The sequence below is a fragment of the Telopea speciosissima genome, unplaced genomic scaffold (assembly GCF_018873765.1).
Source record: "Telopea speciosissima isolate NSW1024214 ecotype Mountain lineage unplaced genomic scaffold, Tspe_v1 Tspe_v1.0499, whole genome shotgun sequence".
NCBI classification, from domain to species: Eukaryota; Viridiplantae; Streptophyta; class Magnoliopsida; order Proteales; family Proteaceae; genus Telopea; species Telopea speciosissima.
Window position 1 is genome coordinate 13924 of NW_025317835.1, and position 12389 is coordinate 26312.

The 12389-nt window shown below is 37.7% G+C and overlaps 1 protein-coding gene across 1 annotated transcript; it reads left to right on the plus strand.

Annotated features, from left to right (window-relative positions):
* Positions 1 to 266: 266 nt before the first annotated feature.
* Positions 267 to 12384, plus strand: LOC122648134 (peptide methionine sulfoxide reductase B1, chloroplastic-like). The gene is made up of 2 exons (XM_043841384.1): positions 267 to 496; positions 12176 to 12384. The coding sequence occupies exons 1-2, from the start codon at positions 310 to 312 to the stop codon at positions 12382 to 12384; spliced, it is 396 nt and encodes a 131-aa protein (XP_043697319.1). The 5' UTR covers positions 267 to 309.
* The last annotated feature ends 5 nt before the right edge of the window (positions 12385 to 12389 follow it).

Sequence of the window (12389 nt, forward strand, 5' to 3'; positions counted from 1 at the left end):
TTTTCATTTTTTGGTTCTATTTAAGTTAACACCGCTATTATAGAGCAGGATGGATAAGTATTTTCAAATAAAAAGGGATGAGTTGATTATCGTTCCATTTTCAGGGGGTGTTGTGTAATTTACCCTAATGTTCAATGTGATATCACACGAACTACCCTTGATTTTAAACGCACGCTCGCAAAGTGAGGTCAAGGGCTATTACAGCTTTCCTTTGAACAATATCGGTTACGAACGGATATTCTCAAAAAAAATCTGGACTCTACTGTAGAGTTTGAGTTGGGATCTTAGAGGGTGTGGTGTAGATCAGTCATGGCTTTGGTTGGTGCCAATGGTCTTAGCCTTCCAACTACTTACTCTTCTCTATCATACCATTTTCGCCCTAAGTTGCAATTCGGCTTCAATTATAGAGCTTTGAAGACGTCTCTGAGGTTCTTGCCTTCTCTTCGAGCAATGGGTTCGTCTCCTTCTTCTTCTTCTAAAGCCGATGATGTTCAAGGTTCCTTTCTCAGCCTTTCGCCCCCCTTCTCTCTGGTTTATTTTTTTGTAAGGTTATTCCTCTGTTATGTTGGGACAAAAACATTTTTAGACTGGTGGGCTTTCTTTTAATCATATCCCGAATTCCAGATACAGACATAGCCTTTTGCTTCCCCGGACTAAGCAGTGTCAGAATCTGGGAGATGGTCCCCACAAAAGAAGATTATCTGCTTAATCCGGTGGAGGAAAGATTATCTCTAGATTTTCAGAATGGAGGTTAACCGACGAAGAAGAGAAGTTGACAGTTGTGCTGATGTGACCGAACAAAGGAGAAGGATGTTCTCCATCTCTTGATTTTTGTTTTTCCTTCTTTTTTTCACTTTTTTACTAGAATAAAGGGCTTGGAGTTTCGTCTCTGGGTGGTTCTTTCTTTCTTTTCATCCCCCTACCTTTCAGGATCAAGTAATTATTTGAGATTGTGCGTCACAGATTTAATTTTAACGCATTTTCTTATTATAATTTTTCCTCTTTGAAAGTCAGGTTTGCTCGTTTACCTTGTGTTTCTGTGCAATACTTGAGTTGGATTTATTCAGGATTTTGTTTTAAAAATTAGTGATGAAAAAGTTTTGGTATTGCAGGCTTTTTTTTACTTTATTTTATTGCAATATATCTTTTCTTTGACATTTGCACCTGTTCTTTGCTGTTGTAATTACTGGTATTCTATTTCCTTGTAGAGAATTTCCACATTTGAGACCAACCCATTGACTGTTATTGTTTTTGTTTTCAAATTCTGTTTTGCAATTTGGAACTGGAAATTTTGATGTTCATCTCCACAAAAGTGAACGCTGTACACGTTGATGATTGAATTTGGAAAACGTTAGGAATAGAAATTTCTGTGCTGTACTTTATTTGCATCAATCCATGATCAATATAGTCAAAGTCTTGCAACCTCTAGGAATGACAAATACCTGTAAGTTAAGTTTGAGGGGTTAACTTGCCCCCCCCCCATCCTCCCCCCCCACAACACACACACCCAATAAGTCTCTCTTTCTCTCTCTCTCTCTCTCTCTCTCTCTCTCTCTCTCCTTGTCGTTTCTGTTCCCCACTATCAGAAAATCCTAAACATCAAAGATCACAATTAGTTGCCATCATTAGGAATGGAGGATAGCAAGGACCATAGGAAATATCCTGAATCAGACCTTGTTGCTCAGTTTTGGAAATATGTCAAATTCAGTGGATAGAAGGTGCCTTTGAAATGTTATCTGGCTGTTTGAAGTACCGACCAATAGCAATTTTTGTAGAAATGGAGTATGTTGTTTTTGAAGGTATCAGAGTCCGTCTCAATTCCTTATATTTCACCCTTTGGAGCTAGAAGCAAAATTTTCTTGGGATCATACTGTCTTCTTTTGTTGTTGATCATGGAAGCAAAAGGCTGGTAGATTTTCACGATGTCTTGGTTCCTGAGATGATATGTGAATGTATAAACAAGTTGGTTTTATGAGTTGGCTCTGCCATTATTGTATTGGGTTCAGTATTTTCGGTAGTGCCTTGTGAGGAGAAAATATTGCTTCTTATCCTACAAATAAGGGACCAACCTCCTCAATTATGACTGTATTTCTTTCGGATACATAAGCAAGCTGAGATGGGTAATGTTGATGGAGAGTTGGAAATGGGTAAGAACCAGATAGAGCTTCCACCCCTTCTCCTTCCAGTTAAAATTAGAATTTTCTGACATGTTGTGGCACCCATAATGAAATATTCAAATCATGTTTTAGGACTCAGGATCGAGCCTGACTGTACAGGCCGAGTTGTATCGTGAGCAGCCTGTCCCAATCCAAGTTAACTTGGTTACCCCCCTCCACAACATGATTTTAACAGGTCTGTAGGACCCCTGTGGTGTCCAAACTCAGATGAGTTGACTTAGGATCAAATTGAGATCAGCATCCTCTAGTTTCATCCCTAATTTCTAGATCCGAAATATAGTGTAGGTCACAATGCACTTAGTGTCAGTGGATGATCCTGATCCCTGACTCCAAGCTCTAAATTCTAGATTCAAATAATATAGTATTGTAGATTACAATGCACTTAGTTTCGTTTTGGTACTAACCTTTTCCATTTGGTATGAAAAGTGATTGCTAGGTCACCAGTCTTCAAATATATTAGTTATGTGAATGAAAGTTTACATTAAATGACATTTATTTGAAGTTTAAGGTAGTTCGTCCTCAATAAAAAGAGGGGAGAAAATTGACATTGGTTTTGAATCTTCTGTTGAACAGCAAGGGAACATGAGAGTTTGCAGGATATACTAGTGTAGAATTTTACTTTCACAATTATGATATGTTTTATTAATGTTCTGTAAGTAGCTTGACATATGATGGAGGGATACTTTTTCCTCTTTGACATGCTACACAATTACTCGGATTCTAGAGTAATACAGTTATTTTTCACTGCTTCTGTTAAAGAAAAAAAAACTTCTATAATGAGTAATATCTCTATGATTTATTTTGCTTCTATACAAATCAAGCATCTTCCTAGAAGATGGATCACCAATTGTTGCAGAAACATAGCTATTGATCAGCAACCGTTTTACTACCACGAAAGTAGAACGTTGGAATTAGTTGGATGATTCTTCCACATCAGCGGTCTCTTAAGGGTTTTAGCATTATTCTATTCTGCTCCTTTAATTCTTATTTTTCATCTTGAAACTTAGATCCTTAAGAAGGGAAGGGTTGCCTTCTTTGTAGATATAATTTCCTACAAGTCCATTTCTTTGAACTCATAGGTAATTCTTTTGGGGGGAACATCATGGGTGACAGTAGGTAAAGCTCCAAAATACCATCCATTACTAGTATGATTGCACCTACTTCTTTGACTGCATCTAATTGGATGCTGATTAAACTAATGCAAGCCTTTCTTTTTTTCTTTTTTTCGCTATAAGGTCAGCATTGAATATATTAAGAAGAAAGTAAAAGTTCAGGTTTAACGTCCAGGCATACCCGAATGGGATACAAAACTCTGGAAATCCCCACCTCCACCTTCGGCATGGCCATCAATAGAGAGAAGGGAAGACCAGGATCAGATTGGGGATCCACCTTTGGCATGGCCATCAGCAGAATACCCAACCCAATCATAAATGACATACAGATATCCAATATCCTGTACAAAAAATCTCCAAACAAAAAGAGAACCCCTACCTGTGGCATTGCCATCAATAGGGAACTCATCTTAAAAGAAGATATATCCAGAAAGAAAATAAGAAACTACCTGGAGAACCGGTATCTTGGGCAACCCATGATATCGTTGTTCACCTCTTCCAAAACATGAGGGAGGGTGCAATCTGAATTTGAAAGACCTGATCTTGCTGCTTCCTTTGCCAAAAAATCTGCTATAGGATTTGCTTCTCTAAAACAGTGAGTGATCTTCCATGTTGTGTTTGAAAGATAAATCTGCAAAGAGGACCATTGTTGCCACACAAACCATGGAAGAATCTTTTTTTGGGAAAGTATAACTATTGATACCGAGTCGCATTCAATCAACAAGTTGGAGAATCCCGACTCTTTTGCTTTTAGAATTCCAAGGAGCAAGGCCTGAAACTCCGCTTCAAAATTTGTTCTAATTCCTATATAAGAGTAAAAGGAACTTAAAACATTTCCCAGATGATCCCTAAAAATGTCACCCACCCCAGCCCTTCCTGGATTACCAAGTGAACATCCCTCAATATTTAATTTACTCAACCAGGATGCGGCTTACTCCACATAACTTCAATTATCTTCACTGAAGGTCTAGGACCAACTTGAATTCCCAGGTTTCTTGAGCAGGTAAGATCAACAATCGATGCTACAGATCCCTTTAGATGAGGGCTTATATCTTTTTAGTCTCTCAAAATCGTCTTTAGGATCAGGTTGGGGGATCTTTTGCAACCTTCAAATCCCCGTGCATTTCTCTCAGACCAAACATTATAGAGTATAATTATAAGGCCTGCATTCTAAGCTCCTGAAAGAGATAAAATTGTAGTTTTTCTATGCCACTCTAAAGGGGAAGCATGTTCACTCCAGTTGAAACCGAAAAATCTCACAAACCATTGCCAAATAGACTTAGCAAGCCCACATTCGAGAAAGAAATGATATGCTGATTCACTATTATAGCTACATAATTCACACCTGGAGGGTAGCTGAATTCCCAAAGCCGAAAGCCGGTCGTCCGTAGGAGTTTTTCCATGGAAGAATCTCCATCCAAAGATTGAATAACTTGAAAGGATGCCAGATTTCCAAGTGATTGAATACCAAGCTACTTTTGGATTTCTTCTTTTAATTTCCTCACGAGCTTAACCTTTTTTCCACTTTTTACCGAAAAAGTAAAACTGAAAAAACAAAGCCTTTTAAGTCTGAAGAGAGTTAGGCACTCCAAATTGTCTAATAACTCATGCCCAAGTTGCATTTGTATGAGCAGATTCCCCAGTCTTATGCCATGTATTACTTAGGAGCCTCTCTCTCTCATGAGTACCATTGGATCGGCTGAACAAATGTGACTAGCTTTGGAAGCATGGCCTAAGAATTACAGGCCATCCAAATCTGGTCGATTATAGCTAGTAGTAGGTGGGTTTGTTTTTATGATGTGGCCTTACATCAATCTTCAGACCATCCCAACCCTACCAAAGAAAATCCTAATGTGGTGCTAGACAGTGTTCATGCCCCAAATTCTAAGCCTAGTTCTACTAAGGCTCCAGTCCCCAATGAATCCACTTCAAAAAATGTTACTGCTCTGCCGGATTCAGTCCCTGATGATCAAGTCACTCATCCTCCTGCTTCTGAGGTTATCCCTTTGCCTTCTAATCTCATGCGTTTATTGATAGAGATGGAGGGGAGACATACGATTTTTTGGCCTATGCTGGCTTCAGGTAGTAGGGAATCGATTATAGAGGCCCTTTTTCCCTATGGGTATAAATGATTGTTATGAATACCAATGAGACCCACCCTTGCTACCAAACGAATTATATCCCTCCCAAAACAACGGATTATAAGGCGTCTTACTACCAAAATAAATCTCAGGGGTCTTTTGCTATTTTCTCTTTTAAACACGTTAAAAGCAACTTTTAAAGATGTGGGGCCCAGTTTGGTTGTGGGTTCAGTTTAGGCTAGTATTTTATTATCTAGAATGTCTTATTTAGGTTGTTAAATGTATTACTTGTTAGGAAGTTGAAGTCAAGAGGGATTCTAGTTTCTGTTTTTATTTAAAGAGTTGTAACCCCCACCCCCCAATCGATAGTGAATGGAATAAAAGTTTTAATTTTTTGGAAAATCGGGTTGTGAGTTCCTTCACTCTTCCCATTTCTCCCCTGTTGACTCTGTTTGTTCTCTCCCTCTCTGTTCTGCACCCCTGGCCATCTCTTTTTCTCCTCTTTCTTCTCTTCTTTCAATGCTCTCTTCTTCTCCTCTCTATCTCATACTTTGTCTCCTGCTTCTTTCCTTTTTTCTCTATGTTATTTTCTCTTTTTTTTTCACCTTCACAAGGCACTGCAGTTGCAGGATTTCGGCCAGCTTCTTCTCTGGAAACAGTCTTGAAAAACAGGTCAATTTAAATTGAGTACTTTATTGTCTTATTTGTACTCTATTTTATTCGTATAACTTTGTGAGTATATAAATCTGTATACTCTGTTGTTAGTCTTTTATATATGCTTTATCTGATTTCAGATCTGTCAGTCAGTTTCAGATTCTCATTCTGTTTATATTCAGAATTATTTTTCTGTCATTTCGCCTACTCTGATTTCCTTTATTATTGTGTGCCTGATTTCTGAATCTGTTCCCTGATATAACCTGTTAAGTCCCTGTGTATCATTATGTGCCGTGATCTAACACTAGCTCCTAAGTCTGAGACCTACTTAGAGATCCCCAAGTTCCTCAACCATACATTTTATACCTGGGCCTATCAGCAGCCTCTTCAAGCCTGGATTCTGATTTGAAGAATTAGGGTTTCATAGTCTGTTATTTGGTATCAGAGTCTAGGTTCAGACCTGCTATTCTGTTTCTTTTACTCCTCTCCTTCATCTCTTTCTTCTTTGAGTTTTGATATTCTGATATCCTATTTTGTCCAGAATTTAATCATACCTCAAAACACTGTTCACAGGGTACTTTTCATAGTCCCAAAATAGTAGCCCTTATATAGCCAAAGTAGCTAACAATGAGGTAATCCAGCAGTTTAATTCTTTTAAGGATTATAATAGGGAGTCTGTCCTGGAAAATCTGACCCATCTCACTAATTGAGTTGCAGCTCTAGAAAACACTACAAGCATTCTTCAGACCATTTTTTTTTTAAAAAAATGGGTAAAACAAGGAATATTGTTCCAAGAGATTCCCCCCCGAGGGTTATAGAGGAATCTAACTCAAGACTTCTACTTTATTAGGCAAGTCCCTTGCTGCCCTAGCTATGCCCCTTGAGGGTACTTCACACCAGTGTTGATAACCTTAATGCGACTATTGCTTTTATTCAGTTAATGATGGTATCTCTACAAGCTACCATTAACAGAATTGCATCTCCTGACAAGGAAAGAGTCCAATTCAGCTTGGAGACTACCAATTCCATCCCATAGACAACTACTTGATAGCTCCCATTATTCCACATCCTAATCAGTTTGAAATGAATTCCTTAGAAGAGAGTGTAGAACTTGAACGAGAGGATCACTCGCACATTATTTGACCACCACCACCACCACCATCCTATGGAATTGGTCTACCTTTTGATGGTGGTCCTCCTTATAGAGCCGAGAGAGGAGCCAAGTTGGGTGTTCATGACTTTTATGCAGATAACAGTTTTTTAACCATTCCTTGACTAAACTCGTAGCTTGGAGATATATTTTTGATAGTATGGCCAGGGTGAGGTAGGGATGTTATTATTTAGCGAAGCCAAGGTGAAGGGAATGGCTCGAGTTTGGCGGGTAAAATATTAACAACAGAATCGGAATCAAGGCGATGAAAGAGTCTGTGAACAGAATATTTTAACCTATGGACTACAAGCAGCAAAGAAACATTCAGTTCACACAATTGAAGCAATACAGTATGTCTGTGAAAGAATACTTGGCTGAATTCTATTACTTGGCCACATGGTTCGAGAACTCGATTCGACTCGGCGAGATCTCGGATTTTTTGAGAAACTGAGTCGAGTTCCAATACGATATTAAAAAGTACACTATCTCGGTGAGATCTCGGATCTCGGGTCGAGATCTTGGGTCGACCCAGAACTCGACCCATCTACCTCTTGTTTTACTTACCTAACTCGACAGATATCGATATATCTTGGTCTAATTCTGTCCAAAGCTCCCAACACTTCTCTCTTCTTCCCTATTTGAAGCTCCTTCTTCATGTTACTTGTGGATTTCAAGACTTGACCTTCGGGAGAGGTGATTCAGCTGCACATTTGAAGGATTCAACTACACATCTTCAAGATTCATCACGAATTTGAAGGATTTTTCAAAGGTAAACTATTTTTCCCCAAGTCTATTTTTTTCAACACATGAGTTTGACAATCAAAGCACCGGGTTTGGTGTTAGGCCCATATTCCCAGTCCCAAACCAGCCATACATTCCTCAATATGACAGTAGCAGTGGATCTCATGCTTCATGACAACTGCCTCTTCCATACCCTAGGATAAATGACTTGGCATATATTGATGACAACACTTATATGAGTGTTGTGGCAAACTATGTGCAAAACTACAGCAATACTATGACATGGGAATTATTTGTGGATCGTGTTGGGACTGAATACATTAACATATCACATTTTATGTAACATTTGTTTAAAGATTGATGTATTGTACACTTAAGTTTTTAACATTTCTAATGCTTATTTAAGTTGTTTTACATTAATTGAATGTTTTGATTGCTTTCTATTACTAAATTATGTGTAGAGTAGGATATTTTAGTACTTCGTCGTCTACTAACCTATGGTCCGAAGTGAAACTCATATTTGGACTTTGTTTTTGCAAAATCTCATAGTGCCATTGTGTTTAAATGGCCTAAAATAGGTTGAATACCAAGTTTCAGACCCAAACTAGGTCTAAAACCCACCAAGTTGAGGCTTCGAGTCAAAAAAAAAAATGCACCAACTTGGCAAGATCTCGACTCGACTCGGTTTTTCCAAGGGTCGAGTTGGTACCGAGTTCCGAGTTTTAGTACCTTGCTTGGCCACAATGTTTGACTTTGAGTGGGATGGAGATGTGTTTTAGTAGCTTAGTTACGAAATGGTTGCACCTTCAAATTAGTGCAGGAGTTGCTTATTGTAGGCTTCCGATGATGGATGGCGCAGTACAAGTGGCTTATCAACTAGAAGAGAGTTTGAAGAAGTTCTAAAATCGAAGGAACTTCACAAACACTTTCTTTAAGGCCTGATTTGGTATGATTTCTATTTGAATTTCATAGGGTGATTTCTATTTTTGAAATCATTTGGTTTAGTTTTTGCACCTTATTTTAGTGAAATAGAAAATCAAATGGAATAGAAATTCTGAAATAGCTGAGGAGCTGTTTCAATTTACTATTGCTCTTTAATGAGCACATGGCTAATTTGATGGGTAAAGCAGTAATTTCATGTTAAAAATAAAACACCACCTCCATCTTCTTCTCCTGATGGTCTCACCACCACCACCGCTACCGCCACCATCGCAACGGCATCACCATGCCACCACCAACCCTTCCTAGCACCGCCCCTGCCACCACCACCCTCTCCCAAAGAAATTTAGAGAATTTATTCTCAGAAATTGAACTACCAAATGGATTTTTTATACTTGAAATATTTCGGATTGATGCAACCAAAACATTTCAATTTCTTGACCAAAAATCTATTTGTCGACTATTTCAGAAATCAATCTGAAATTGAAATAGAAACCATACCAATCTGGTATAAAGCTGATTGCACAAGTCAACCCTCGTCTCACTTGGTAATGGGGTTTAAATCCACCTTACTCAAGTTTCAAAAAACCAACCGCGCAAACCAGAATCCTTGATAAGGAAATATACCAGATTCAAAGGAAATTCAATTAAACAGAATCAAGGACTTGATGTGAATAAAAATTTGAACAAATACTAATCAGATATATGAGAATAACAAACCAAAATTTCAGACCAATTTGAAGGTCAGATTTTAAGATCTGGTAGAGTTCCAGTTTAGCAAGTAATCTCAAAACAGAAATAACAGTTGCAGTATTTGAGAAACTTAATAACAGCTGATATAGTCTAAAATCTGATCTACTCTAAAATCTGATGGAAGGCAATTATAACAGAGATAAACAAGAGATTAATAACCCAGATTAAACTAAAGGACAGATTCTGAGCTTTGATTAAATCCTACCTGAAAAATGATTACTTTAACAGAACCGTAGGACCACATTTCAGGGATTCTCATAAAAACCAGTGACCAATGGTCAAATTTGATCTAAAAACAGATCGAATGAACTATTAACAGAGAGGAATACTCTAGTAAAATATTAACAAAATCTGTCCAATTACTAGATATTAAAGAATTATAATTGAACAAGGAAAGTTCAACTTGGACAGAGTCCAGCACCAATACTTTGTGATCTTAATACAGATTTCAGAAGATGAAATACTAATGATATTGATCAGTAAATACCCAGCAGGAACTACAAAATATATCTCTGAAACCAGACTTGATTTGAAACAAAACTGATATAAATAACTGACCTGTGAACGGAGGAAGAAGATGGAATAAGAAAGGATATATACTATGGAATCACCACCATAAAACTAGGTTGGAATCACAACTAACCCTGTTATTGAATCAGCACAGCAACTTGAATATGAATCACCACAGAATTCGATGGGGGCAACAAGCCATTAAAAAAAACAGAACAGTGGGCTCTTTGTGCTTTACAAGTTCTTAAATAGACTACTAGTAGACCTGAATCATTTAGGCCTTAGGAAAACCTTTCAGCCAATAGGAAACGAGTAGTAACAACTTAAAAATCAAAGCAAAACAGCAATACGATTTCGGCCAGCATCTCCTCTTGCTTCTTTTACTTCGAACCTCTCATCTTCCCCTATCTTTATCATACTTTCTCTCTTACTTCTCTCCCTATTTCTCTACCTTTTTAACAAAATCTGTCGAATTACTAGGTATTAAAAAATTCTAAATGAACAAGGAAAGTTCAACTTTGACAGAGTCCAGCACCAATACTGTGCTGATCTTAAAACAGATTTCAGAAGATGAAATAATAATGATATTGATCAGTAAGTTCCCAACAGGAACTACAAAATATATCTTTGAAACCAGACTTGATTTGAAACAAAACTGTTATAAATAACTGACCTGTGAACTGAAGAAGAAGATGGAATAAGAAAGGATATGTACTATGGAATCACCACTAACCCTGTTATTGAATCAGCACAGCAACTTGAATCTGAATCACCACAGAATTCGATGGGGGCAACAAGCCATTAAAAAAAAAAGAACAGTGGGCTCTTTGAGCCTTACAAGTTCTTAAATAGACTACTAGTAGACCTGAATCATATAGGCCTTAGGAAAACCTTTCAGCCAATAGGAAACAAGTAGTAACAACTTAAAAAACAAAGCAAAACAGCAATAGGATTTCAGCCATCTCCTCCTCTTTCTTCTTTTATTTCGATGCTCTCATCTTCCCCTATCTTTATCATACTTTCTCTCCTACTTCTCTCCCTATTTATCTACCTTTTATTTCTTTTCTTTCACCTTTGCAAGGAACGGCAGTTGCAGGATTTCCTCCAGCATATTCTCTGGAAACAATCTTGAAAAGCAGGTCAGTTTAAGTAAAATAGTTCTTTCAGTACCTTATTGTCTTATTTCTATTCTACTCTGTTAATATATCTTTCTGAATATATAAATCTGCATACTCTGTTGTCGGTCCTTTATATAAGCTTTATCTGATTTCAGATCTGTCAATCAGTTTCAGAATCTCGTTCTGCTTTTTATTCAGGATTGTTTACCTGTCATTTCTCCTATTTTGATCTCCTTCATTATTGTGTGCCTTATTTCTGAATCTGTTCTCTGATATAACCTGTTAAGTCCCTGCATATCATTGCTTGTATTGATCTAACATTGCCAAGTCTGAGACCTACTTAGACAGCCCCAAGTTCCTCAATCATACATTTTTTGTATGTGGGACTGTCAGCAGCCTAATTAACCCTAGTTTCTGATTTGGGGAATCAGGGTTTCAAGGTCTCCCCACCTGCATCTGTGCATGTGTGTGTGTGTGTGCTTGGGTGTGGCTGGATGGGTTGCAGTTTTTTTGTGTTTGTTAAAAGAGAAGGATCTTCTTATACTTATTATGAGGAGCTTCCCTGTCTCTCTGTTTTCTGTCCTCCAGTCAGGTGATGGGGGAAAGGTTGTACTTGTCTTAGGTTTGTGTTAGCTAGAGATAGATTATTTGACTATAAGAATTTGATTTGGTAAAGGAGTGATTCTCATTTCAACCTTTCATGCTGATAGTGTGGAGTTCTTGTTGAAAAATGTTCTATAACTGTTCTTTCTGTAAAGTATGGTCCTTTTATAGACCTTATTTTTAATATGATTAGGATAGGATGTAGGACCCCTTGAACCAAACCTGACAGGTGAGATGCTTAATTTATTGGTGAGCTCATTTGCTATCTTAAATCACATGCTCTTAAACTCCTATTAATGTTCTAGTTCTAGCAAGTGATGTTCTCCTTGTTACGCAGAAGGAGATAAAATGGATTCTGTATTGATAAGTGAAGAAGAGTGGAAGAAGCGTCTTACAAAAGAACAATTTTACATCACTCGACACAAGGGAACTGAACGAGCTTTCACTGGGTATGATTTGTACTGCCTGAAGCAGTCTATTTTTTTGCCATCTTTATCATTAAATTTTGGTTTTACTTTCCAAGAAAGATTTAACTATTGTACATAGTTTAC

Excerpts from the sequence above, each read along its gene's own strand:
- LOC122648134 (XM_043841384.1), top strand. The coding sequence starts at position 310 with ATGGCTTTGGTTGGTGCCAATGGTCTTAGCCTTCCAACTACTTACTCT. Across the intron at positions 497-12,175 it reads TAAAGCCGATGATGTTCAAG|AAGGAGATAAAATGGATTCT; the intron begins GTTCCTTTCTCA and ends CTTGTTACGCAG.